This window comes from Protopterus annectens, chromosome 12.part0 (assembly GCF_019279795.1).
Source record: "Protopterus annectens isolate FY-2018-M chromosome 12.part0, PAN1.0, whole genome shotgun sequence".
Taxonomy (NCBI): domain Eukaryota; kingdom Metazoa; phylum Chordata; order Ceratodontiformes; family Protopteridae; genus Protopterus; species Protopterus annectens.
In genome coordinates, this window is record NC_056746.1 from 570,403,286 (window position 1) to 570,430,966 (window position 27,681).

At 37.8% G+C, this 27,681-nt stretch overlaps 1 protein-coding gene across 1 annotated transcript in view; it reads left to right on the forward strand.

Annotated features, from left to right (window-relative positions):
• Nucleotides 1-27,681, forward strand: part of LOC122816715 (alpha-N-acetylgalactosaminide alpha-2,6-sialyltransferase 2-like) — a 532,556-nt gene that overhangs the window by 414,045 nt on the left and 90,830 nt on the right. The window contains exon 6 of the mRNA XM_044089704.1: nucleotides 21,982-22,085. Coding sequence (XP_043945639.1) covers nucleotides 21,982-22,085 — 104 coding nt within the window. The remainder of the gene's footprint in view (nucleotides 1-21,981; nucleotides 22,086-27,681) is intronic.

The following is a 27,681-nucleotide window of genomic DNA, read 5'->3' on the forward strand; positions in this document are numbered from 1 at the left end:
GCCCCTGCACTACTTGCACCCTCAGGTAGTACTGCTCTGGCAGCTAGTGTTGTGGTACCCTCTGGGATCAGTGGCAGCGGTGGGGATTTCATCACCCACCTGGAGCTGGCAGGGTTGGTGCATAAGGTTGTACACTACACCACTGGTGTATTCCTATGCCAGGCAGAGAGGCTGCTCTCCCTCATTGTACATAGGAGGAGGAGACGTCACACACTCCAGCACCCAGCGGAGAAAGGGGACAGTGATGACAATCCTGTGGGTGGGGACTAGATTCTCACTATCTCCATGTTTGGTAGATATGAGTTTGCCAAAAACTGTCAAGGAAAATTGAAGTCAACCAGACAGTTTATTAGCAGCATCCAAAAAAACACGCCAAAAACACACGTTAACCCAGGTTTCGTCCTCAATTCAAGGACTTCTTCAGAACAATGAACAATGAATAAAATCCAGTTCACATTTAAATAGCCAACTCTTACATCACTAATTGATGTCATTATTCAATAATGCCTAATTGAACAATATACTTCATAGCAAAACACATTGCAATAATCTTAAAGGAGCCACAATGCATCACATTAAATGGATTACGTAAACTAATTTGTATATACTAATGTATATACTAATGTAGTGAAACCATAAAGTATGCTATAAAAAAATGAATAAATAAATAAATAAATGATGCATTGTGGCTCCTTTAAGATTATTGCATTGAGTTTTGCTATAAAATATATTGTTCAATTAGGCATTATTGAATCATGACATCAATTAGTGATGTAAGAGTTGGCTATTTAAATGTGTACTGGATTTTATTCATTGTACTGAAGAAGATTTGCACACTACTTAACTATGCACAAAGAGGGAAACTAGTGTGTATCCTGCATGCACAAACCCTTTAACAGCTTTTGTCCAAGCCTGCTGCTTACAGTTGCACTATGCAAAGTAAACCATAGCATGTATTAGTTCTGTTTACTGTCCGTTTAGTTTTCATGGCATGTAATTACATGTGGAAACATAACAAAAGGAAGGCCCTGTCTAAGATTATGTCAGATATTTACAATGAAGCATTATGTTACCTCTCCCATGCACTGCAACCCTGGTCTCTCAGTACTTGTTGACAAATATATCAACTACACTACATAAATTGATAACAAATGTGTGATATACCATGCACATCTTTAGAATGACAATACACATTTAGATTTTCAAATACTTGTAGTAACATTGACACTGTTTGCATATAGTTTGTAAAGCTGTCTCTTATACCTGCACATTGGAACACAACTGTAAGAAATCTGGACAAAGCCATAAAAAAGTGGTACAAATAGGGACAATTTTGAAATAGGGCTCTTACAGACTTAAAAAGTTGATAGAATAACAGGTTTTGCATTAGCATGAATTTTCGGAAGGGTATGAAGTCTAAAACTGAAATGTCTGTCATTTTCTAACTTCAGTCTTTAATGATTTGCCACTAATTTGCCAGAAAGCCACAATTTTATGAAAATGGACCAAAAATATAATGCAAAAATATGGATATTCTGCAAAAATCTGTACAGTTGAAAGGTATGGACTGCAAGTGTGTGTGTGTGTGTGTGTGTGTGTGTGTGTGTGTGTGTGTGTGTGTGTGTGTGTAAATCAAATCTCAAAGAATGTACATGTGTCAGTTGCTTGGAGTAGGGACACAGAGCACTGGTTTCACAGAGAGAGTGGTGGAGGACTTGGCTTGGACACTCAGCTGAGGACTCAGCTCTACAGCTGTGCCAGTGGGAAATATTACTGTGACCCTGGAGAGAGAAAGAGAGAAAACCAGACCCTAGAATGAGTGTGTTCCAGTGTGCTCTTAAGGGAAATTGATCTTGCTGCAAGAGAGCTGCATCTGGAAATACTGTGTATATCTATCTTTGTTATAAGTGAACTCACAGAGGGGAGACATCACAACGATGACCAAATTCTACTTATTGCACTCTCATCAATTTGTTAATATGCAGAACATGAACTATTGACAGTTGCACGTCTACACATCCATTTCATGCAGGCCTCCCAACATCTTCTCTCCAACATCCAGTACTCATGTCATCCAGCAAAAGTTGTCCTGCAGCCTTGTATTAGTCAGACTTGTGCTGTGGCACTTGCTTAAACTACTGTGTGCTCTAGTCTGTGTACTTAAGTAGAGATTTTGATCTCACTGCAGTCAAATGATGTGTGTGTGTGTGTGTGTGTGTGTGTGTGTGTGTGTGTGTGTGTGTGTGTGTGTGTGTGTGTGTGTGTGTGTGTGTGTGTGTGTGTGTGTGTGTCTATCTAGCCAGAAGGGCATAAGTGTGTATCTAAGAGTTACCACTCCAATTCCATGGATTGACAGTATTTTGACACTTGCACAAGTCTACACATCCATTTCATGAAGGCCTCCCAACATCTCTCCAACATTCACCATAAGTTATCCTGCAGCCTGGTTAGAGTCATACTTTTGCTGTGATGCTTGCTTAAATTATTGGGTTATCTCATCTGTGTACTTATATGGGTATGGATGCTGTTCTTACTGCAGTCAGGGTGTGTGTGTGTGTGTGTGTGTGTGTGTGTGTGTGTGTGTGTGTGTGTGTGTGTGTGTGTGTGTGTGTGTGTGTGTGTGTGTGTGCATGTGTGCATGTGTGTGTGCCTTGCTAGACATTACAGAGTGCATTTTACACCAGCATGTAGGGCACTGCTATTAGCATTTTCTCCTCACCAGACTCTGTTGATGTCATCCTCTATAAAGTATTGTCTGACACTCTCTGAGCCAGACTTGAGCTGTGGCACTTGCCTTAAATACAGAGTTCTCTAGTTAGTGTACTTAGGTAGGGGGTTTGTTCTCACTGCAGTCATCTGGGGTGTGCATGTGTTTGTGCCCTTGCTCAACATTACAGAGTATGTTTTACACCAGCATATGGGACACTGCTATTACCATCTTCCTCTCACAAGACTCTGCTGATGTCAACAGCTATAGCTGATTTGTGGATGTGCAGTATTTCCACCAGGGTGGGGGTCAGACACTGGCCTGGAGGCCAGGCACAAATCATGTCATCCTATACAATGAGATTACAGTGACAGAGCTTTCAGTCTATCTACATATGGAATGGCATGGTTTGTAGGCCCCATATTTTCTTAGTAAAAAACCCTCTGGCCCCTCCAGCTGCTGCAGGTGTCTGGAGAGGTACATGCAAAAGGGAGCATTATACTGTATTAGTGTTCTGATGAGGTTTGAGTACAGTGCTGTTATATCATCTGCAGATCTGAATACTATAGCCTGACTTATGAGGTGCACAACGTAGCCTTTCCATACCACTGTGGACACTTGGTGGTCAAAGTTCATATTGGTATCTACATGTATTTAAACGAATTGCAAAAAAGAGAAACTGGTCCATTCTTGGTGTATCTACATGTATTCCCAGGTCTTACACAACTGGGTTACAGGGTGGGGAAGTTTTGTCACTGTTATAATTAGCAAGAAAATCCACTTTGCAGAAGGGCAAAAATAAAGACATGTTTTGCATTTATTTGTAGACAATGTGGTTTGCCCTCCCATAGTATGCTATCATCATTGGTGAACTCAATGATTGCACCCAATATACAAGAATCATCCAACTTGGTAAGCCAAAGGCAGTATACTTTAGCTGTTCTGTTGAGAAATAGACTGCAAGCAGTAAAGGGCTATGCACAGATCCCTGTGGTATGCCACTGGTGACAGCTCTACTGGTAGAGTTGATTCACCAACTTTCACAGTATGTGTTGTGTCAGTGAGCAAATTGGTTAACCATCTAGTGACATAAAGATTAAGCCTCAGCTGGGAGAGATTCTCAATGATACCTGAGTGGAAGATTGTGTCAGAACCCTAGGCCAGATCAAGATAGGCAGTATAAACTGCCTTATCTTCATCCAGACCTATTATACAGAATCAATGGGCTGTGACAACATCACAGATCACCTATAGTATGACTCAGCACATACACCTTCCTGACATGATCGAATACATACTGTAACACATCCTACATATGGACTATGCTCCTGTAGAAGGGTGTACATCAACATGCATCCATCTGAGTGGGGGGGCAGCACTTCATGCATGCATGTATAGACACATCTTGACACTCTTCATCTGTGAAGTAAACCAACATGCCATCATGGACCTGTTCTAAATGCACACTAGTAATATCCTGGCTGTGTGTAACAGACCTGTGCGAGCTGCTAATGCTACATCCATGTCTGTTACATCTGTTAGATGTCCTCAAAGAAGTTATTGAGGGCATGCATGATAACACCATCATCCTGTGGAACTTGACCAGGCCAAGGCTTTTGGCACAAATCCACACTGCGGCCATTAACACCTATATCACCAAGTGGGTAGATCAGTGGATCACAAAGATGACATCTAAATATGTTGAAATGTGTGAAGTGACCTAGATCTCAGGTCCAATTATCAGGCCCTTACATCAGGGCTGTCTGCTAGGCCTTTTTCTGTCCATTTAAGTTTCAGATGTCACTAATGACATACACATCCTGTGTCCAAACAGCTGCCTAAAGTACTACAGATTGTGAGCAATCATTGACTCTAACTGTGATATCAGTATAATACAGACAATATCAACACACACCACAGACTGCTGCCACAACCATGACAACACATGAGATGAAACAAAAAGATGGGGGGATTTGTTACATTATGAAAACAAACATACAACCTAAGGATAATGTAGACATCACACCCTATAAGCAGACCAACTGGTATGTAACCTGTGTCCTTGGGTAGATGGTATGTGGAATGTCCACCAGCATGTGGTGACAGTGCTGATTAGTCCCTTGTATATAACATAACTACTGAGTATGTTAAGGACATCCACATCAAAGGCCATAATACTGCCATAGTTCACAGCCTTCATCACACCAGTAACTGAGTACAGTGCACCCTTCTTCGTGTACCTCCTTACATATCTTCCAGTGATGTGTAACTGAAGTGTACCACCTTTGCCACAGTGAGCTGTCACACATCTTACTGGACATACCTAGGTATTCTTTTTGCTGCATAGGCATTGCTGTCTGATGGTGCAGAACACTCATCAAGGTGTTACACCAGATGGATGTTTGATACCTGTTTTGGTGATGACATAGCTGTTTGATAACATTGACAGCATGAGTTACATTTGTGACAGTCTGGACTGTGCCATATATATCTGCCATGAACACCAGTCAACTAACCTATAGTGATCCTAATACATATACATACATACATACATACATACATACAAATGTTTCAAGCACAGGCATTAAAGCCCTTCTAGTTTGCCAATATGCCAAAACACTTGTTCCATAATAAATGCCCAGGCTGTTCTTAAAAATATCTAAACTAGTACTTGCTTTAATGTAATTTGGTAGTCTGTTCTAAACATCAGCTACTCTGTCATAGAACCAATTAGTACACTAATGTCATGTACAGATATAGCAGTGTTCCTCCTAACACCTCCAGCAGATGTTACGATTTCAGGACAGTGTGCTTGATTACCCTCATAGATTCCTAACATCTCAATAACAGTTGTACAAGTGTGTTTTTGCAGAACCATCTATGATCATTCAGAATCACATATGTTGTGTCACAGACATGGGATTACTGGTGGTATTATTCTGATATTGTCCATGATTGTGTGTGCTTATTCTACTGTTGTACATGAGCCTGTAACTGTGACCCACTTGTTGGAGATCTATGTTTACATTGCACTCATATTCAGGAAAATTAGTTTGCACAGCTTCACAATATGCACCCAACCCCAATTGTATATAAATCCCTGGTAGATGTCCTCTGCATTGTTCATTTCAGAATGCTTATTTCACAAAGACATCTTCTCCATTGTTATGTCATCTTGTGTGACAGTCACATAAATATACATTTTCAATGTGCAGTCCATACTGTACCAGACTGATATGTGATTAGGGCACATGCTACAACTGTCTTCCATTGACATGCCCTCATCTGCTGTACATTAGGATGTTTCACCTGTCCTCTCTCCCTGTGTTTATTCCTGCAAATAATCTGTGTGTCCCTATTCAATTCACACACTTCCCTTGACTGTTTACTTAAATGACAGTTCATGTACCCTTATATATAATTTAAAAACATTTCTGCAGAATGCCTGGAATGAGATTTCACAAAGCTCTGCACTGCGTGCACTGTCCTGTACTGTATATGGACCATATACATTACTATATGTTAAATCCTGGTAATCATTGTGGCATTCCGCAGAATTCCAGTAACCTAATTTGCTCTGATGTACACAGGTTTGCTATCTGTGTTGCTTTACACAGTTTCCTGGCTGGCAACATTGTTGCCGACCAGGAAAATGAGCTTGTTTATGTTTAAATGCTGTGAGTGGCATGAATATGTAATTAGCGCTGCTGCTCGCCATGCAAACACATAAACTCTGTGTAGGCTTTATTGAATACCAAGGCTAATAAATATGCATATACAAAAGGAATGTAATATCTACTATGTAAAATTAATAAAAACAGCAGCAACAGTAAATTAAGAAATATGTACTGAAACTATAATACTTAATAGAGAACTGATGATTAAATAGCATTTTATGGGAGATTTTAGAAACACAAGATATATAGAACAAGGTAGAAGACTAGTGGGAAATAAGACAAAAAGTATATTAAAATAGCAAACTGCTTTTAATAAAGATGTCTATTGCATTTACCTGCACATGACAGAAATGTGAATGTACAAGATCGCATATACTTTGCATAGAAAACCATATAAAATACTTCAAAATAATATCAATTTCAAGCCTGGTCATGTGAACTTTGAAGTTTTTCACTTGTTTAATGTTACTAGATTCATTAAGACTACCTGAAATAACTCATTTCATAAATCAAAGTTGAAATGTGAGTGTTTTATTGCTGAATCACTACATTCATTTTGATGGAATGTAAACAGTTTTTTCAATATGTTTGAATCCAGGAAGGGAGAATGGGATTTAAATTGAACACTTTGTAACTTTTGAATACAATATAGACTGCAATTCTTTTTTTGACTCCATAGAAAGAGTAAGACATTATCTTCGACCACAGTAATGTGCATATTTTTATGAAGTAGTTTAATTAGCTAACATTTTTAACAATATTTTGATATTTGATGTGTTAAGAGTATTACAGAAATTTGAAATATAAGCACTTGTACTTTAAAAACTAATTCAGAGCTTTTTGTTAGAGCTATAAAATATGTGTGTGTCTTTTGGCATGATAAGTATATATATATATGTACATTGATCTCTCGTTTGTATTATAGTTTAGTGTGATAAGATTATTTGTGGTTTGCAAGTTTACAGATGTCGTTATCTCTTTAGGTCCCACTCTGTTATACTTATTTATTCAGATATCTAGTTATAATAATGTTGAATGAGTGAATAATTTAGAAATATTAAATATGTACTTTATACTACTATTATATAAATGGGTGGGTCTAGGACTGTTGAGGGAAAGCTCATTTCACCAAAACCAAAACAGGTGAGCACACTTTTGCAAAAGTGCATTTTCACTGAAAATGCACTTTCACTAAAGTGAGCTCAAAAAAAAAAAAGACAGAATGGCTGTTGCTGAGATCACAGTACAGTAGGGATAAGGGAATATTGTGATCTCAGAGGGAGAATATAAGTGGGGGGTGGGGGCTGCAGGGGGCCTTGCCACCCTCCATAAACATGTTTACTGTTTTTTTGTTTTTTTTTAAATGTTTTTTTTTTTGTTTTGCTTTGTTTTTTTTTTTTGCAGACTTTTGCGAAAGTGCTTTTTTGGTGAAAAAGTACTTTCGCAGAAGTGTGCTCGACCATTTCAGTTTCATTGAAAAGTGTCATTGGTAATTCGTCCCAGATCCATATAGGTATATGGTATACTATTTTTTAGATTATTTAATGTCTATGATTAATAGAAGATGATTATTAAACCTGTATGTAGTAATGAGGAGAATAGTTTTAAATGAAAAAATATATAACTAAATTAATAGTACCTTATTATTTTGATTTACATATAATATTATATTAATTATTTGCAAGTCACAGTAGCTTTTGGCTAGCTTTTTGGATGAATTTTTAAGTGTTGCTAGACAGAGTGATAGATTAGTAGTCTGACTATTCAATAGGAAGACTAGGAACTTTGGTATCCATGGTGGGTTGTGTTTTATTAGTATTATATACAATTACAGCTGTAGGCTTGTCTTTATCTTTATTTTTGAATTTTAGTAGTTTAGTTTGTAGGATACTGTGGTGGTGGTGCTGCGGTAGCGTTGTCGCCTCACAGCAAGACATTGTGCCATTCGATTCTCAGCTAGAGCGTCTTCTGTGTGGAGACATGCGTGAATGAGCATGCCTTCATTGAAGGTTGTGCGTCAGGGCTGGCAAACTCGGCACATAGAAAATCTACTGCCAATCATTAGCAGACCGGAGTTCTGCTGTGGCGACCCCTAACCGGGAAAAGCCGAAAGACACAAACAAGTAGTTTAGTTTGTAGGAAGGAAGAATTCAAAAAATCTGGAATGTGTCAGAGGAATACATTGGAGTCTTAAATATAATTAAATTAATATAGTGGATATATGTGTCATATTATCTTTTAAAACAAATATTTTTAAATTCACAGTATGTATATTTTTAATCTATTATCTATTAATGTAAATGGACTAAATAATGGCAACAAAAGAAAATCATTAATGAGATATCTAAAGTTAGAGAGGGCATTATATTCTTGCAAGAGACTCAGATAGTAGATAAAGATATATAATATTTAAATAACTTAGATTATGAAATGTTATCATCTGCTTCTTTTAACAAAATAGAGGAGAGGAATTGCCATACTTTGGAGAAAATACACTGTAATGCCTAAGGTCATGGAATCCTTTAATGATACTAAAGGAATGTGTACACTTGTAATAATTAAATCTAATGGCAAACTCTACACATTAGCTAATTTTTACTGGATCCCTGGAATATGTGTAAGAGTAGCTAAATATCACTTAAACTTACTACAAAGTCATTGGAAGAGTAGTTTAATTTTAGCAGGGGATTTTAACTGCATATCTAGGATAGAAGATACAAGTGAACAGAAGAAAGGTAAAATACTTGCATCAGCTAAAGCACTGACTAGATAGATTAGTGATAATAATTTAGCTGATTTACTTGTAAAAGCAGAACATAAGTCATTGTTATTTACTCACTATTCTTACATGCATGGGACCCAAATTATATTATGGCTCTATAGATTTACTTAATAAAGTGAATTATTTTAAAATTATTCCTTGTCCTCAATCTGATCATAATGCTCTATGTATTAATATAGTAATGGGTATAAGGAAATTTCAGATTATTTATAGAATCCCAGTACATATGATGAAATGAAAAGAGTGTAAGAGTTACCTTAAGGAATAAATCAAGTATTTTTTATCTTTGAATGATAAAGGTCAGGTTAGTAAATTCATACTATGGTACTGTTAAAATGCATACTAAAGATAGAAAGGGAATACTGGCTAGTAATAAAATGATATAATGGGATAAAAAGTTGTTAGAAATACAAGCTGAAATGCACAGTGAATAACAAAGAAATTAGATAATACTGAAATCATTAAAACATTAATGACAAAATATCAAACTGTTTTAATGCATAACGTGGAGATAGCTGTAGAAAAATAAAATTGCATAGTTATGTAATGACTTGAATAGATTAGCTAATAGAAGTAACATGTTAAGCAAAAAGGCACAAATCAATAATATCAGAAATCCTCACAGTAATAAGTTTACATCAGATATAGAGGACATGCTTAATATTTCTAAAAAAATCCATGAGGATCTTAATAAAGACAAAAATAATAATCATTATGATTACAAAAGTGGCAATTATTTAAAGAAAAATATTACTTGTAAACTAAATGATCTACAAATATCTCAGATGAATAAGCTATTACCCCGATAGAAGTTAAAGAAGCTTTAAAAAAAAGTAAAAATGGTAAAACTCCAGTATTAGATGGTTTAAGTATGGAATTATATAGTCTGAGTTTATTAAATATAATACAATTACTGAGTGATGTTTTCAGGATAACTCAGGATAACAAAAATAATAAGTTAGCCTCCTCATATAGACCTATTTCATTATTAAATGTAGACTAAAATATTTACTTCCATTTTCACCACAAGATTAAGAGCTATAGCAGATTAATTAATAAACATCAAACAGGATTAATAGTTACTAGATTAATGTACGATAATATAAAAACGGTAGCAACTATCTTAGATTTATCAAATGGACTGAACAAGAAATTGGCCCTAATTAGCTTAGATATCAAGAGAGAGTTTTTCAATCTGTAGATTGGAACTACCTGTTTAGAACTTTAGAAGCATTTGCATTTCCAGAACAGTTTATTGTAATATTAAAAACATGCATACAGACTCCAAAGCATGTGTTAAAATTGGATCTTATGTTTCTCAAGGATTCACTTTGAACAAAGGCACAAAACACAGATGTCCCTCATCCCCTTTGTTATTTGCATTAGTTATCAAACCCATAGCTAATAATATGAGGCAATGGAAAAATTGATGGATTCTCAATTAATAAAAATTGTCAATCTAAAATACAGCTAGATGAAAAAATTGAAAAGTTTCAAGACGTATCACTGCTGCAATTTAACAGCAACAACACCCATTTATATATATTTATATGTATGTGTATATATATATATATATATATATATATATTCTTGTTTGTTTGTTTTGCTTTGCATTCAATAGCTTTAATACCTATCAAAAAAGTTTTAAAGAAAATGAAAAAAATGTTAACTTCATTCTTACAGTATCCTAAAAAGCCAAGAACTGCTTATAGAAATCATATAACATTAGGGGAGTATGGTGGCATTAGCTTCCCAGATGCAGAATCTTAACTATTTTTAACTATTATACTCTGGATTGACTCAAACTACACTAGTCAATCTAAACCATCCAAGAGAAAATTATACAAAATTCTTTTAAGTTTATTAAACATGATAAATTAGAAATATGTAATAATCCTTTCATCTGGTTAACAAAAATTTGCCTTATAAGGAAATTTATTTCAGTCTTTAGACTATGCATATATTAAATCAACAGCTAAATATGTTTTTAAAACTCCATTAATATCAAAATGGAAATTTTTGTGTTTTCTTATTGCACATACCTCTAGATTTAAGGAAATTCAGAACAATGTTAAAATGAATGTACTAAAAAGAAATGGATTAGCATTCTGGTCTGATTGCTTTGAAAAATGAAAAGCTAAGTGTCCACAATATTTAATGAAAGAATATAAGTTCAATGATCTGCTAACCGCTTAATATTATCCATCAGTAACTAAGTAAATGAATTTGTGGATAATATGAGTGAAGAGGAACAGAACATTATTCCCCCATTATATGAATAGATGAATGCTGTTATCAAAAGTTGATTGACATACAAAGGAAGCTTGTCAACGCTATATAAGTTAATTATAATAATTTTGATGCAAAATTCTGGAACTTTCGAGAGAGGGGTGGATTGAGTGACTCAATAGATGGCAAAAATAAAGTTTTGATACTTAAATCACTTAGCCAAACTTCTTCAAGTTTATACTGGAAAATTTTTATGTGGAAATATATGCATAGAATGTTTGCTACTCCATATAAAATCTCTAAGTTTAGTACTTCTTCAGTTTGTTGGAGATGCAGTAAAGGTTTTGGGGTCTACATAATATTTTCCATGAATCTGTTATATTATTGAACATAAATTGCATTTGAAGCTTTTGGCAGTTTTTCTTGTGCAAGTATTTTTCTTTCTTCTAATTTCTCTCTTAATCTTTTTGAATATCTTCTATCTGGAAATGATGGGCTTTTTCATAACAGTAACAATACATAATTACTTTCTTTTCTTCAGTAGTCCTCTTTATAATCTTTATGGCTCGTTTTTAGCCTGTCAGTTTTTTTTTTTTTTTTGTTGACTACTACTTCTTTCTGCAACAGGGCAGCCACCCCCCACCCCCCAATCTTGGCCTAACCCCATTGCAGGAATGTTTCTGTAAATTAAGAACTCTACACTGTCATGTTTTCCATTCTGGTGCCAATTGTTATTGTGTGACTTGTGCACCCAGCTGTTTTTTTTTATTTTCTAACCTACCTCTGTCCATAATATATTCTATATAAAATGCAGTCTATATATCAGTGTCATATTGATGAGATTTTGTTAAAACAAGGTCCACCTAGTGAAGGTACTCATGAAGATTTGAGGATGAATTCAGCTCCAGCAATACTACTCTCCTTTGCTTGCTGATTTTTTCATCTCCCCATCTGGATCCTAAAGATCTCCCTAATTTTCTCAGCTTTCAGTGACTTCATGTAACCTACCCATTGTACCTTCTTATTTTTTACAAATTCCACTAAGCTTTGACTTTTTTCACTTTTCAACACTCTAGTCAGTCTTGCATTGTTTCTCCATAACAAGACGCATAGCTTACCTACACAGTGTGCCCCTCAGCCTAAGCCCCTAAGGCAAAACAGTTTGCCCAGTACACTAATCCTAAGTGACTCGATAATGAGGCACAATGATGTCCCACTCACTAGGATGAATAAGGAGAAGGTTATAGTCAGCTGTCTATCAGGTGCCAGAATCTGACACATAACATATTCACTCAGGTCACTCCACAACAAGTACAAGTATGACTCTGTCACTGTCCATGTGGGTGTGAATGACCTGAGACACACTTCCCTGGACTACATGAAAAGAGACATGGAGGAGCTCTCGGATTATGTGGCCAAGGTAGGTATGACCCTAGCTCTGAGCATTATCCTACCATTGCCCAGAATGATACAGCAGTACAAGCAGAAAATGATTGACTTCAACAATTGGCTAAGTTTCTGGTGTCATTCAAAGGGGATCCAGTATCTGTCTGCTTGGGATGACATGATTGACAGACCTCGATGCTTTGCCAGAGATGGACTGCATCTGTCACCCCTGGGTTCCAGATACTGGCTAAGGCTCTTGCCACTACTTTAGTGCCTTTTTAGGTGATGTTCCAACAACCAAATTACCACAGTAACAGCTATAAATAAGTGCAGTCTGAGGGTCATGCTGCTCAATGCTAGAAGTCTAAATCTCAAGATGCACTTGCTTGAAGCACTCCTCAAAATGGAGAACATTGACATTTGTGCTGTAATGGAGACCTGGTTTAAACAGCAAAAAGCACCCCTGCACTGCCAGGCTATAACTCATTCCACACCTTTCAGCCCCAAAACATGGACCGAATCTCCAAAGGCGGTGGTGTCTCCATATTAATAAAGGATATGCACACCTCCTGACTAGTCGCCCAGCATAACGCATCTGAGATACTTCAGGTACAACTAACATTGGGTAAGAAAGCAATTCAGGTTGCAGCCTGCTATATGTCCCCAACCATGTCCCAAGACTCTCACTCCACGTTCCTAAGAACCCTGGAAACAATTAGGGTCCAACTCAACACTCTAATACTAGGTGACTTCAACTACCCCTCCATCAACTGGGAAAACTACTCATGCATCAGTACACTGGCCCAATGCTTCCTGGAATTCATCAATTCCAATACCCTAGACCAGGCCAGTCTTACCCCCACTAGAGGAAGCAACATCCTTGACCTGGTTATTACTAACATGGGCAACTGTTGCAGTACACCAATAGTCAATTCCTCCCTGGTTAGATCTGACCACAAACTAATCACCATGGACATCCACATCTTACCCACACCCCCTGCAAAGGTAACCACTATGAAAAACTTCTCTAAAGCTGACACTGGGCTCCTAAAAACAGAGGTGGCTAACTTCACAGCATCCATCATGTCAATGGAAAATAGATGCATGACTGACGAATCATACACCAATGCACTGTACGAACACGTACATAAATGCATGGAACTAGCCATACCCAACAGAACCAAGATGCTTTCCTCCAAAAAAGGAAGCCAATCTGGTGGTCCCTTGCCATTAATAAACTCTACAACAGAAGGAAGAAACTGTTTCAGAAAAAGGTGACATTCCAAGACTGGAAAAACTCCCTTATTAGCCTCAACAAAAAGTTGAGATCCCTCATCAAAACCTCTAAAGCCAGCTATGAAGGCAGAATTGTGGCAGACACTAAAAACAACCACAAAGCCTTCTATAGTTATATCAAAAATCTCCACGGCAACATCCGGGTTTGCTCTGAGTTACTGCACAATGGTACCTCCTATACTGAGCCAACAGATATTGCCAACATACTGGCCAACAGATTCAGTGCCAACTTTACCCCTCTAACCCCCCCCCCCCACAAAGGACCAATCACAATACCAGAGGAATGCAAGGCACTCAGCATTACTGCAGCACAGGTTAAAGCTGCATTGTCCAAGGTCAACAATACAGCTTCCATGGGACCTGACAATATGCCTGCATGTGTTCTACATGAACTACAAAGTGAACTGGCACCACATCTATGTGCTTTGTTCAATCACAGTCTCACCTCAGGCTCTGTCACTATGGAATGGTGCACTGCTACAGTCATCCCTCTCCATAAAGGGGGAGCAACTACAGACCCTGGGAATTATTGCCCCATTATTCTGACAAGTCTGATATGTAAGGCTATGCAGCGCATCATCATGGAAATAATTAACAAGGATATAGGGAATCTTCAAAATCTAGATCCCATGCAATTTGGTTTTGTGAAAAGTAGATCATGCCTACTCAACCTGGTTGACTTCTTTGATTCAGTCACCAGAGCTGTGGATGAGGGCAAGGCAGTTCATACAGCCTACCTCAATCTGGCCAAGGCCTTTGATACCATTCCCCACTCAGGAATTATTGATAAACTCACCAAACTAGGCATCAACCCCTATGTCACTAGGTGGGTTGCAAACTGGCACACAGATAGAACCCACAGTGTGAAAGTAGCAGACTCCAAGTCAGACTGCCAACCAGTCACTAGCGGAGTCCCACAGGGATCAGTCCTGGGCCCTCTCCTGTTTGGCATCTACTTCTTAGAAGTCCAGGTCAACACAGAGGGACTCTGGCTGACCATGTTTGTAGACAACTACAAGCTGGGAGCCATTATTAACTCCCCAAGTGATGTAAACATCCTACACAAAGGCCTCACAAAGACCAATGATTGGTGTTGCAACCATGACCTTAAGCTTAATGCCAAAAAGATGCATCGCCATCTCCTTTGGGAAAAACTCACTTCCCACTAATTACCATATTGATGGGAGCCCACTGAACACTGAAGGTGTTTTAAGAGATCTGGGGACACAGGTTGACAGCCAATTCTCCTTCAACCACCACATTGCCACTGTGGTCAGGAAGTCCTTCTATGTGACAGATCTCATTACCAAGGGTTTTGCATCCAGGAAGAAAGAGGTCATCATCTCTCTCTACTCTTCAATCATTAGGCCAGTCATCAAGTATAATGCCCCATTTGGCATGTGCCTCACTAGACACATGCAACAGCTGGAAAGGCCACAAAAGTACCTCACAAAGAAGATCCTAGGCCTTAAACACATATCCTACATGGACAGACTCAAAAAAACCCAGCTATTCTCTGTCTCATATTGTCTACTAAGAGGCAATCTCTGCTTGATTTACAAAGCCATGTCTGACCAGTTCTATTAGAAATGCTACAGCTAAAGAAATCCCAATCCCTCTGCACCACACCCCCCAGAGACTTCAACCTCATTACCACAATCAACAGAGCATGCTGGAGGGACAAGTTCATAACCCAGAGACTGCCCATGCTATGGAACAGACTTCCCATACATGTCAAGCAGAGCACCTCACTGGCCCTCTTCAAGAAAAATCTTGATGAGTGGATGGGAAATAGAAAATTCACCCCAGGGATCACTCTAGTGGCTTTACTCGACAGAGGCACTGGGAACTAAGGTCGGGTGGCACGATGCCAGGGTAATCCTACAGGCTAGGCTTGTAAAGGCTCCAGGGCCATTAGCCTAGTACACACCTATGAACCTATGAACCTATACCAATATTCTATTGCAATCTACTACTCATCCACATTTTCAAAATGGTCACCTATTTCCTTCACTCTGTTTCACACTTCAGCCATCTGCTTCTTAGTCAGCATTGGGATGACCTGCTAAATATGTAGAAACTCAGTATTATCAATACCAGCTCCTTGTGATCTTCTGATCTGCCCTTCCAACAGTCCAGAAATATGGCAGTATCATAATTTTACTTCTTCGAAAAGTTCTCATTACTTCCAAAACATTCAATATATTTTTATTATCCATGAAGCAATGTTGCTGTAGATTGTTGGACAGTCCTCCTCCACAGTCACATTTTAACTAATTATTCAATTTTTTTTCTGCCATTGTTTGAATGTTGAAACCACACACTGCCATTTTCATCAATTGTGCCAATGTGCCTTATTTACTTACAGAAAAATGACTTTAATCACAACAAACAGAAGAAGAAGGGTTGACATCCAACCTTGTCAAGTACCAAAAGACTTATATGACATCAGAAAGTGGGCTAATCTTTAAATGATATTCTGTTGGAGAACAAACATTCACCAGCATGATATAAATGTACAAATAAAGCTTGGTTAAAAAAGTCTGTCATTTCACAGCAATGTAACAAAGTGTTGTGAAGCATGGATGAAAAAAAACAAATGACACCATCTTGCTTATGTTCTCTTAATACAGCGGTCTAATAGAGTCAAATAAAACAGTAAAGTAAATTGTGCATACTTCTTAAATTCCTTGCTCAAGAATTCTGAACAAACTCAACAATAGTGGGGGACAAGGACTTAAAATCAGGGACAATTTTTAAATATTATCTAGTTCAATTAAAAAGTGAATAAAGCAAGAGATTTTTCATCAACATGCATTTTCTGAACAATAAGAAGAAAGAAAATATAATGTCTGGCTTTATTGACTAACTGTGATCCTCAGTAATTTACCAGAAGATCAAACATTTTTCGAGGTACAGAGCAAATATAATAAGGCAAAATCAGAGACATTCTATACAATCAGGAACAGTTGAGAGATATGGGGGGGAGGGGTTGAAATACTTAGCACTATATGTATTTTTTTCATGTATTTCATCACGATGAAACACTGTAACTGCTGTGTGTGTGTGTGTGTGTGTGTGTGTGTGTGTGTGTGTGTGTGTGTGTGTGTGTGTGTGTGTGTGTGTGTATATATATATATATATATATATATATATATATATATATATATATATATATATATAAATATATATTTCTGTGTGTGTGTGTGTGTGTGTGTGTGTTGTGTGCACAATTCTCATGTGCATACATGCATCTGAGTTTCTGTATATACATGAGATATTGTCCCTCTGTATTTGTTTATGTGTGCGTGTGTGTGTGTGTGTGTGTGTGTGTGTGTGTGTGTGTGTGTGTGTGTGTGTGTGTGTGTGTATATATATACATATATACATGGGTCAACTTCAGAATGACGACCGTTCATAATGCCGACTTCCATATGGCCGACACCATATGATCAACATTCCGAAAGACTGACATCCTCAAATAGCACCATTTACCTACCTGTAAATACAGTAAAACTGGGTTATGCCCCCTGCTACTTAAATATTCTCACTCAGAGATCACACTACAGTGCAGTAAAATCTCCCAGTCGCACACTGTAGCGGGATCTCCGCTATCATTTGTCGGCCTTTCAAACGTTCACTCATATGGTGTCGATCTGGAAGTTCAAACAAATGAAGGGTTCCCATATAAATATATATATAATATTTGTGTGTGTGTGTGTGTGTGTGTGTGTGTAAAATGACACAGTTAGGTGTGTGTGTGTGTGTGTGTGTGTGTGTGTGTCTAGATATTATTAAAAATTTACAAATATATATTTTCTATGTAAAGAATTAGATATCCTAGGCAACTATGAAATATTTGGAAAATAAATTATTTTACATCAAAAATTAAAAATAAAATACATGTGTATAATACTAATAAAACTAATATAAAATAATTATAAACATCCCATTTTCTAAGTGCAATAATGCCCTTCTAGGTAGGATTTACAGGGACATACCAGCCTTCAGGGATTGTGGAGGTTCTCTATCTACAGTCTCAGGCCTCCTAACACCCTTGGACAGTCCATTATTTCCATGTAATACCCTCCCTGTTGGATATTATTGCTTAATGTCCTTTAATTTTTGAAGGCCCACAGTATCACTACAATTGTTTTATTTATGTTTATTACAAAATATTTTGAGCACAGCCATTTCCGCAGAAAGCTAAAATCTTTCTGTTCACCCTTTTGTACTCTAAATAAAATAATGTCATTAATATAAACAGCGATTTTTTTTTTTTTTAGAAAATTAAGATTTATTGGTAGATTGTTCATGAATAAAGAGAATAGAATAAGACCCCTAGGGTACATCTACTTCAGGATGGATAATAGCGGAGCAAATATTATGAAGTATAACCTCTAGGATGTGGTCTTTCAGGTATCTGTTAATCTGTCTGACCACACCTTTATCAAAGCTGGAGGACAATAAGGTGTGAAGAAGAAGAAGCTGGTAACTGACTGATTAGATAGCTTGTTCATATTGATTAAAACAACACCAGTTAGCAGTCCTTTGTCCATATCTGTGTAGACTGAGTTTATAAATGAGCGGACTGAATTTAAGGTATTGTATTTTTGGCTGAAGCTATGTTTCAGTTTGAGAGAATACCACATTGTTTCTGTATAAGCTATTTGACTGTATACTAATTTTTCAAAGATGTTTTGTTTAAAGACATACATTGACATTTGGGTGAAAATCAGGAGGGGGGCAAATGTAAAACCTTAGGCAGAAGGAAACACATGCAGGTTTGAGGCTAGGGGACAAAATACCATTTATATCAGATGCATTGCTTTGCAGTAATGAAGTAAGCCATTTTAAGGACATTTTTTGAGGGACAACTAACATTAATTGTGTTCAAGAAATACTGAATCTCTTGGATATATTGATTTGAAGTGGAGGGGAAAATAGAATTTAGGGTGTTAACAGATGGGTTAAAAGTTGTTGGTGGGGCTTGTTGATAAAATTTTGTTTGGTATGGCATCATATTGATAAGATATGTTGCTTAAATTAAATAGATTTGAGACACTTAGAAAATGCACCCATAAGATCCATTCAGGTTTTCCAGAAGAGTTTTGGATCACCTAGTAGGATATTTTTTCTCTCTAGTGATGATGGCCTTGCCTATAATGATACTGCAAAACATTCTCAGAATTAGAAAATATTGGTGCTTGGCTAACACAGTAATGTTTGTCTTCTAATCTTCATAAGTTTAATCACTCTTTCAAAGTTGTGTCTTCAGCTCAACAGTTGTCAAGAGGCATTTTGACTTTTTAAACCTTAACCTTAAAGAGGAAAGGCTGTCATATATGAGTATAAGAAGATTGCAAAAGTAAAGCAGGGTTACAGTTAGGCAAGATACACTGTATAAGGGGTTTTAATCTACACTGCTTGGATACACCAGCAAGGTGGTTTACATACATTCTGGAATGGAATGGCCAATAATCAGACTGGGGTTCTGTTTAGTCCTCTTAAATGACCATAGCAAGAGGAGAGGAAGAAAAGGATCCATATGGGACTCTGGCATCATTTCAATGCTATGAAATTTATTGATGAGTATCTAAACAGAAAAGTCAGTATCAATGAAAGGACTGAGCCTCAGGAGGCTGTGACTAATTGTGTAAGATTATAAAGTGAGATAAACCAGTAGCCAGCCAGCTGATGCTGAGGTTTCTAAACATAATGAAATTATTCCTGGAGCACTGCTGGTAGATCTTTAAAATGTGCTCCTCAAACAAAGGTACTGATGAGGGTGGAGGTATAGAGTATGGCTATAAAAATATTAATGCATTTCTTTATCATTGATTTATCTGTTAGGCATTATGAAGCACACTAATATGTTTTTTTTTTATACTAGGGTAACATTGATATAGCTTCTTTCCTAAAAATAGAAGCACTTCACCACCAGTACAGAAACCAAGCCTATCACAGTTATGCCTCATAAAGGAGTAACGTTCGTCCTTTTGCCAGATTCAGTAGTACCTTCTTTATCTGATTTTGGATGAAAGAGCCAAGCCTTCACTGTTACCTTGTTACAGATGCTACAAAGGTTTAAATGTTTACTGACAAAATTTTTAAGCCATTAAAATAGGCTTGTGCTGGATAAAGACTACAGGAGCTGGGAGGAAAGAACAAGCCTGTGTTCAACTTCTGCCCTTAAAATAGCTGGAGAAAATTTGTTAGAATGCTGCAAGTATAATTTGAACTTTTCATGGTGCTTTTTTCCTTTGTTTCCTAATTTGACAGCACCAGCCCTTGGGATTTTAACAAATGTTAATTATATAAGGGATCAGTAATAATCTAAAACTCTAATTTGAGTTTTGACTCATGTTTGAGAGCAGTAGATGCCAGTCCTAATCCAGAAATTTCCATGACATAGGTAAACTTATTTTCAGAGAGATTTTGCCAGTGAAAGGTACAGAAACATTGTTATTGGCGTGAGTTAAGATATTTGCCTTTTAGCATTATAGCAATATTAATAACACAATATATAGGATATTAAACAGCAGCAGTTTAACCATATGGTCCATTATTATGTAGGACAAGTTAGTTCTTCACAGGTACTGCCAATTGGAATCCAAGCAATATGACAAGTAATGATACAGGAAGTGTAACAGTGAAAGCTAAAGAAACTTACTTGCTGACAGAGACTGGAAAGAGAACAACCTAGGGGCTAATGTGATATGAAACTTCAAATAGTTTAGAGAATGTTTTTTGTTATATTAAAACATTAGAGGCAGTTTATGTTTTTGTTATTTGTTACAGTAGACATAAAACTGTTTGTTATGAAAAATCAGAGTCCAAAACAAAAGCAGATCCTTGTTTGTTAACTTGATTTTCTTGTATAAATCATTTTGGTCAAAATTCTAGAGCATGAACATTAAAACAAATTTAATGTCCAGAAGGTAATCATCTTAAAAAATACAAAGTGATTTCTTTGCTGATTAACTCAGGTTCTACAGTTGTGATTTAAGAGAAACCAGTTACCTTTATACGTAAATGCAGTGTGTTTCCAACGACATTTACATATTACTTTTAAATGTCCCTGTAGTAGTACCCATCTTGCTATTTGATGTTGTGACATCAAGTCTAAAACAGGTCTGAGCTAAAATATTTTGTGCATGCAATTATGAAGAAAATGTTTGCAGCAAACACCACCTATTAATAATATGAATATACATATAGTATGAACATTGTCCTGGACAATGAAAAGACAGACAGGCTGATTTACCACATGGGAAAAGGTGTTGTGGATGGATGGATGGATGGATGGATGGATGGATGGATTTATTTATAATATATATCTATATATAGCTAGCTAGCTAGCTATATACATACATATATATATATATATATATATATATATACATGCATACATACATATATATATATATATATATATATATATATATATATATATATATATATACATGCATACATACATATATATATATATATATATCTTCTTTTTTATGTTCCCCTGCCAAAGCATCCTACTCATCCCACAACCCCACTAACTCATTCAGTCTCCACTACTCATGAGGGTAGAAGTCGAGTACTGATAGACAGCCATCAAGGACAGATCCTCATTTTGCTATATACACTGAGGTCCCCCTTTTACATCTCTGGAACTGCTTCTTGGCACAACCTGAATTAGGTTTAATATGGGGGTTTCACTTGCTCATAGTTTGTAGTCAGGCTGCCAATCAAACTTCTGAAATTTCCCGTTAAACCACACAGCTTACCTCATGCTTTAATTGACCGACATCTTTAGAAGAATCACAGAGGTTCCTGTTAAAAAAAATGCAACGCTATTACATTGCTAAGAAGGAGTCCTTCAGTTACCTTGTGGTTCTTTTGCTCTCCAGGAGACAAGATATGTTTTTATTCCTGAAAACCTGCGGGATTATTTGATGATACGTGCAGCTGCTACAAACACAACCGTGGAATTCGGGAAGGATAAAAGCAGCAGGTACAAAACACTGATGATATAAAAGGTCTGAGGTGAGGGAATGCACCAAGTGATAAACGTTATGTGTATATCAGTTATATAAAAATGAATCTTTATATGAGACATTCTGTTAAAAGGGACCTACACTAAAACAGTATGACTGCATACATAATTATTACCACTCTCACTACCTGTTTTAAAATGCTGTAATGCTACATTTTATTTAACTTTTTCTGTGTAAGTAAAAACAAATAGTACATACGTACAATTTTAAGTTAGAAGCTGATTAAACTGCACTTTGCCACCAAACACAGAATGTTTGAATTCTAAAAGTGTGGTCTACAGCACTATTATTTTTATTTTTTCATTTATAATGTTACACTTTCTTATATGTATAATACAGTAGCAGATATAAGATGATCTGCTAAGACACATATAATATTCTGCAGATATGCCTGGTACTCTCACATAATATTTAGGAGACAAATATCTGGAATGCTTACATAGGAAAAAAGAGATGCATGGTGTGATCGTTACATGATAATAAGTGCACAGCTGGGGTACTTATGTAAGAGACTGAAGATGCATGGCTGGGATACTTATGTAGCAGACAGAAAATGCATGCTGGGGTGTGTGTGTGTGTGTGTGTGTGTGTGTGTGTGTGTGTGTGTGTGTGTGTGTGTGTGTGTGTGTGTGTGTGTGTGTGTGTGTGTGTGTGTGTGTGTGTGTGTGTGTGTGTGTGTGTGTGTGTGTGTGTGTGTGTGTGTGTGTGTGTGTGTGTGTGTGTGTGTGTGTGTGTGTGTGTGTGTGTGTGTGTGTGTATATATATATATATATATATATATATATATATATATATATATATGCACACACACACACACACACACACACACACACACACCAGCTATGCATCTATATATAGGCATGCATATATATATATATATATATATATATATATATATATATATATATATATATATATATATATATATATATATATATATATATATATATATATATATATATATAGACAGATATATACATATATATATATATATATATATATATATATATAGACAGATATATACATATATATATATATATATACATACATATATAATTTATTTATTTATTTATTTATTTGCAGTTTATTTTCCAGGATAGTCCACTGGGCTACAATGACCCCATTTTCAATGGAGTCCTGGGGAGAAAAGCTCCAGAGAAATACAAATACATAGTACAGAAAGAGCACAAATCCATAATATACATTTCAATTAAATGTTAAATACATATTTTATGGATCATCTTATAAGGATGGCCTGGACCTGCTTGCACTTTCTGACACTTTGGAACATCTGGCAGGAAAGGGAATCTTGTAATCTCTGGGTATAACATCCCTTACTCATTCGTCCCATGAGATCTTGAACCACCTGGTTACATGGAGGGGCACTCTGCACCAGACCACCTCCACCACACAGCAGTCAGTGAATGGTTAAGGATTCCTGCTGGCAATTCAAAAATAACCTGAGGTCTCCTTGGCAGCAGCAATACTCCCTGGTACTACACGGACTGTTACTGACTTAATGAAGGAGTCCTCGCCTTGACCCCTTCTTGCTTCTCCTTGGTGAAGCTGACGTGGAAAATTATGAAACTACATTTAATTCTGGCTTCTCTCTTTTGTAGAAAACATCCTTTATGGAGATTGGAACCTTAACTGTGACAGCTATAAAGATTTTACCCTTCTCCTCCATATCCTTGAAGTGCCTACTCACTTCCTCATTGAATAATGAAGACCTGTGGATGGGGGGGGGGTTCATAAATGACATGACTGTATTTCCCACAAAGTCTGTAAGCCTGAGACATGCCTGTCATTGTATCTCAGGAGCAGGTACAGACATACAACATGCCTGTCATTGTACCTCAGGAGCAAGTGTCGAGACACAATGACAGGCATGTCACTGCATCTCTATACCTGCTCCTGAGATTCTAGATATGCCTTCAGCCATGCTGAAATTACAATGAACATGTGGCTCATTAGAGTTGAGAAGGTGTCAGCCAGGGTTATTGGCTTCTACTTCTCATTCTCTTTCTGGAAAGCTCCCCACAACATGCTTCATCTGGTCAAGGAGATCTCTTTGAAACTAAACCATGAAGTAACATACTTCAGCTTCCTCAAAAACCGGGAGAAGGATGTCAAAAAGCAGTATGTAGATTATCTGTCTCCTTGGAGTCCTTATCTGGCAGTTACAAAGTTAGGCTATGTTGTATGAGAGTCTACCTAAGGGCTGCCAAAATGCTCAGATGGATCTGGTTTTGATGTCTCTGATTATATTGTTAATTTCTGGGGGGGGGATTTATATTCTTAGTATGAGGGCCACTGGTCAAAGCTATCCCATGCCACCTTTGTGGAATCCTTTAATGTGTCCACCAAGGTGGGACCACCGTAGTTTTCTGTGGACTGCAGTGGCAGGCATCCTGCAGATGACCCTGAGGTGAGAGCATGAGTTTTTTGGGCCAGTCTCCATTCTTTTACATCACTTGAAGGAACTCCACAAAAATGGGGTAATTCAGTGGGTATTCACATCTAACTTTAACCAGAAATTAAATAGCTCAACAAAAACGTCAGTACCCACTTGCCCTAAATGTAATGGTAAATTAAAGAATAAACCTTTCTTGAGGAATTCCTGCATTAATAAACTTTATAATAAGGAAAGGAAAATAATGAAAATTTCTAAGGAATCCCCATCCCCCTCCCTCAAAACTACAATGATACATGCCAGCAATAAACACAACAGCACCATCAGAAAATGCAAAGAACTGGACAAGCTTAAGGTCTCTGCAGACACCAAAGGAAACTACAAATGTTTCATCAATTATGGCAGGAAATTAAGGAATAATGTCCAACAATGCAAAATAGCACATCCATAATATCACACATTCTGATCCTAGAATATACAGCCAATACATTAACAGATGATTTTAGTGTTAATTTTACCCTCACTACCTACACTGTTGTCCCTGCTATGTCTGAAAATTTAGTTTCCAGCAAAATTTCAAAGGAGCCTGTAGCTAAACTCTTCAGCCATAGCTTCTCCACATAGGTTCATAGGTTCATACTAGGCTATCTGCCCTAGGGCATTTATAAGCCTAGCCAGAATGTGTTTGGCTTTCACCACCCATTTTAAATTTATTTTGCTATGCCCTTTTTCGAAGTTAGTATACTGTGCCTCTGTCTAACAGTGACACAGAAGTGATACCTGGGGTAAACCTACAATCTCCCATCCACTCATCAATATTCCTCTTGAAGAGAGTCAATGAGGGACTCTGCCTAACCTGGACTGGGATTTTATTCCAGAGTGAAGGGAGCCTCTGGGTTATGAATCTGTCCCTCCAGCATGTCCTATTTATTTCAGTGCTGAGGTTCAAGTCTCTCGAGCGTGTAGCTCGATGGGATTTGGATTTTCTGAGGTGCAGCATGTCCATTAATTCCGGGTTGGAAATGGCTTTATACGTCAGGCACAGATCACCTCTGAACAGGCAGTATGCCACTGAGTAGAGCTGGAGTTTCTTTAACCGGGCAGCATATGGCATCTGTTTGAGCCCTTTGATCCTCTTGGTGAGGTACTTTTGGGGTCTTTCCAGTTGCTGCAGGTGTCTGGTAAGGTACATCCCAAAAGGGGCATTGTACTCAATTATGGGCCTGATGAGGGATGAGTAAAGAGGCACGATGACCTCCCCTGAGCTAGATGTGAATCCCTTCATGATTAGGTGGGCTATATAAAATGTTTTTCTAACCACTTTGGCCAAGTGGTTGTCAAATGAGAGATTGCTATCAACTTGGGTCCCCAGGTCCCTAATTACTTCTTCTGTACTTAATGGATTACCACCTATGTGGTAATTTGTGGGCACTTTGTTTTTGCCAAAGGGGATGACTATACACTTTTTGGCATTTAGCTTGAGGCCATGGCTCTGGCACCAGTTGTTTGTTTCTATGAGGCCCTTTTGGAGGATGCTTGTGTCGGCTGGAGAGTCGATTATGGCGCCCAGTTTGCAGTCATCTGCAAACTTGGTCAGCCACAGTCCTTCCATGTTGGCCTGTACCTCCGAGAAATATATACCGAACAAGAGAGGTCCCAGGACTGAGCCTTGTGGGACACCACTTGTAACTGGTTTGGAGTCTGACATGGCTCCAGCAATTCTAACCATGTGGGTTCTGTCCTTGAGCCAGTTTGCAATCCATCTAGTGACATAGGGGTTTATATTTAAGCTGGTGAGCTTATCTATAATGCCCGAGTGGGGTATTGTATCGAAGGCTTTTGCAAGGTCCAGGTAGGCTGTGTGGACCACCTTCCCTCGTCAATGGCCTTGGTGACTGTTTCAAAGAAATCAACCAGGTTTAAGAGGCAGGATCTGCCCTTAACAAAGCCGAACTGGGTAGGATCCAGTGTCTGTAGGTCCCCAATATCTTTATTTATGAGGTCCATGATGATCCTTTCCATAGCTTTGCAGACCAAGCTAGTCAGGCTTATGGGGCGATAGTTTCCAGGATCCGTTGAGGCACCACCTTTATGGAGAGGGACCACTGTTGCTGTACGCCACTCTTTGGGCACATATCCTGTAGTAAGGCTGAGATTGAACAGTAGTTTTATGTTTGGATTTAGCTCTTCTTGGAGTTCATGTAGGACACAACCCGGGACACCGTCTGGTCCCATTGATGCTGTGTTTTTTGCTTTGGAGAGGGCGGCTCTTACCTGAGCATCTGATATGTCAGGGGGGCAGCACTCTGCTGGGATAGATATTTGCCCTTTTGGTGGGGAGTGGGGGGAGAAGTTTGCACTGAACCTGTCAGCTAGGATGTTGGCAATGTCTGTGGGTTCAGTGTATTTTTTGTCATTTTGGAGTAATTCTGAGCATATCTGGGAATTACCACCCAGGTTCCTAACATAACTAAAGAAAGCCTTGTGATTATCCTTAGTGTCCTGTGCAATTTTTCTCTCGAAGCTGGCCTTAGACAATTTTATGAGTGCCCGTAGTTTTTTGCTAATACTGATCAGTGATGCCTTCCCTTTTTGGGATTTTGCTCTATCATTTAGTAGCTTCCTCCTTCTATTGTATAGTTTGTTTATGGCTGGGGTCCACCAGACAGGACGTCTGCCTTTGGAGGATTGGGTCTTGGTTTTATTTGGGATCGCATGATCCATGCATTCCTGAAGGTGTTCATAGAATGCGTTTATAAAGGATTCTGCGGTCTGGGCCATATTTTCCACAGGCCCGGGGGCTTTGAAGGATTCCACCTCGGTTTTGAGGCGTGTGAAATTTGCTTTATAGAAGTTTTTCACTGTGGTTTTCTGGGCAGGGGGTGGGGTTGGGATGTGAATATCCAGTGAGATTAGTTTATGGTCTGATCTTACCAGTGAGGGATACACTTCTGGCCTGGAGCATAGAGTCCCCATGTTGGTGATGATCAGGTCCAGTATGTTTTCCCCTCTTGTGGCAGTGGTAACAAGTTGTTCCATAGCATTTGAGTTTATAAATTCTAGGAACCTTTGGGCTAGGGTGTTGGAGCTAGAATAATGCTCCCAGTCTATGTTTGGGTAGATGAAGTCGCCCAATATAA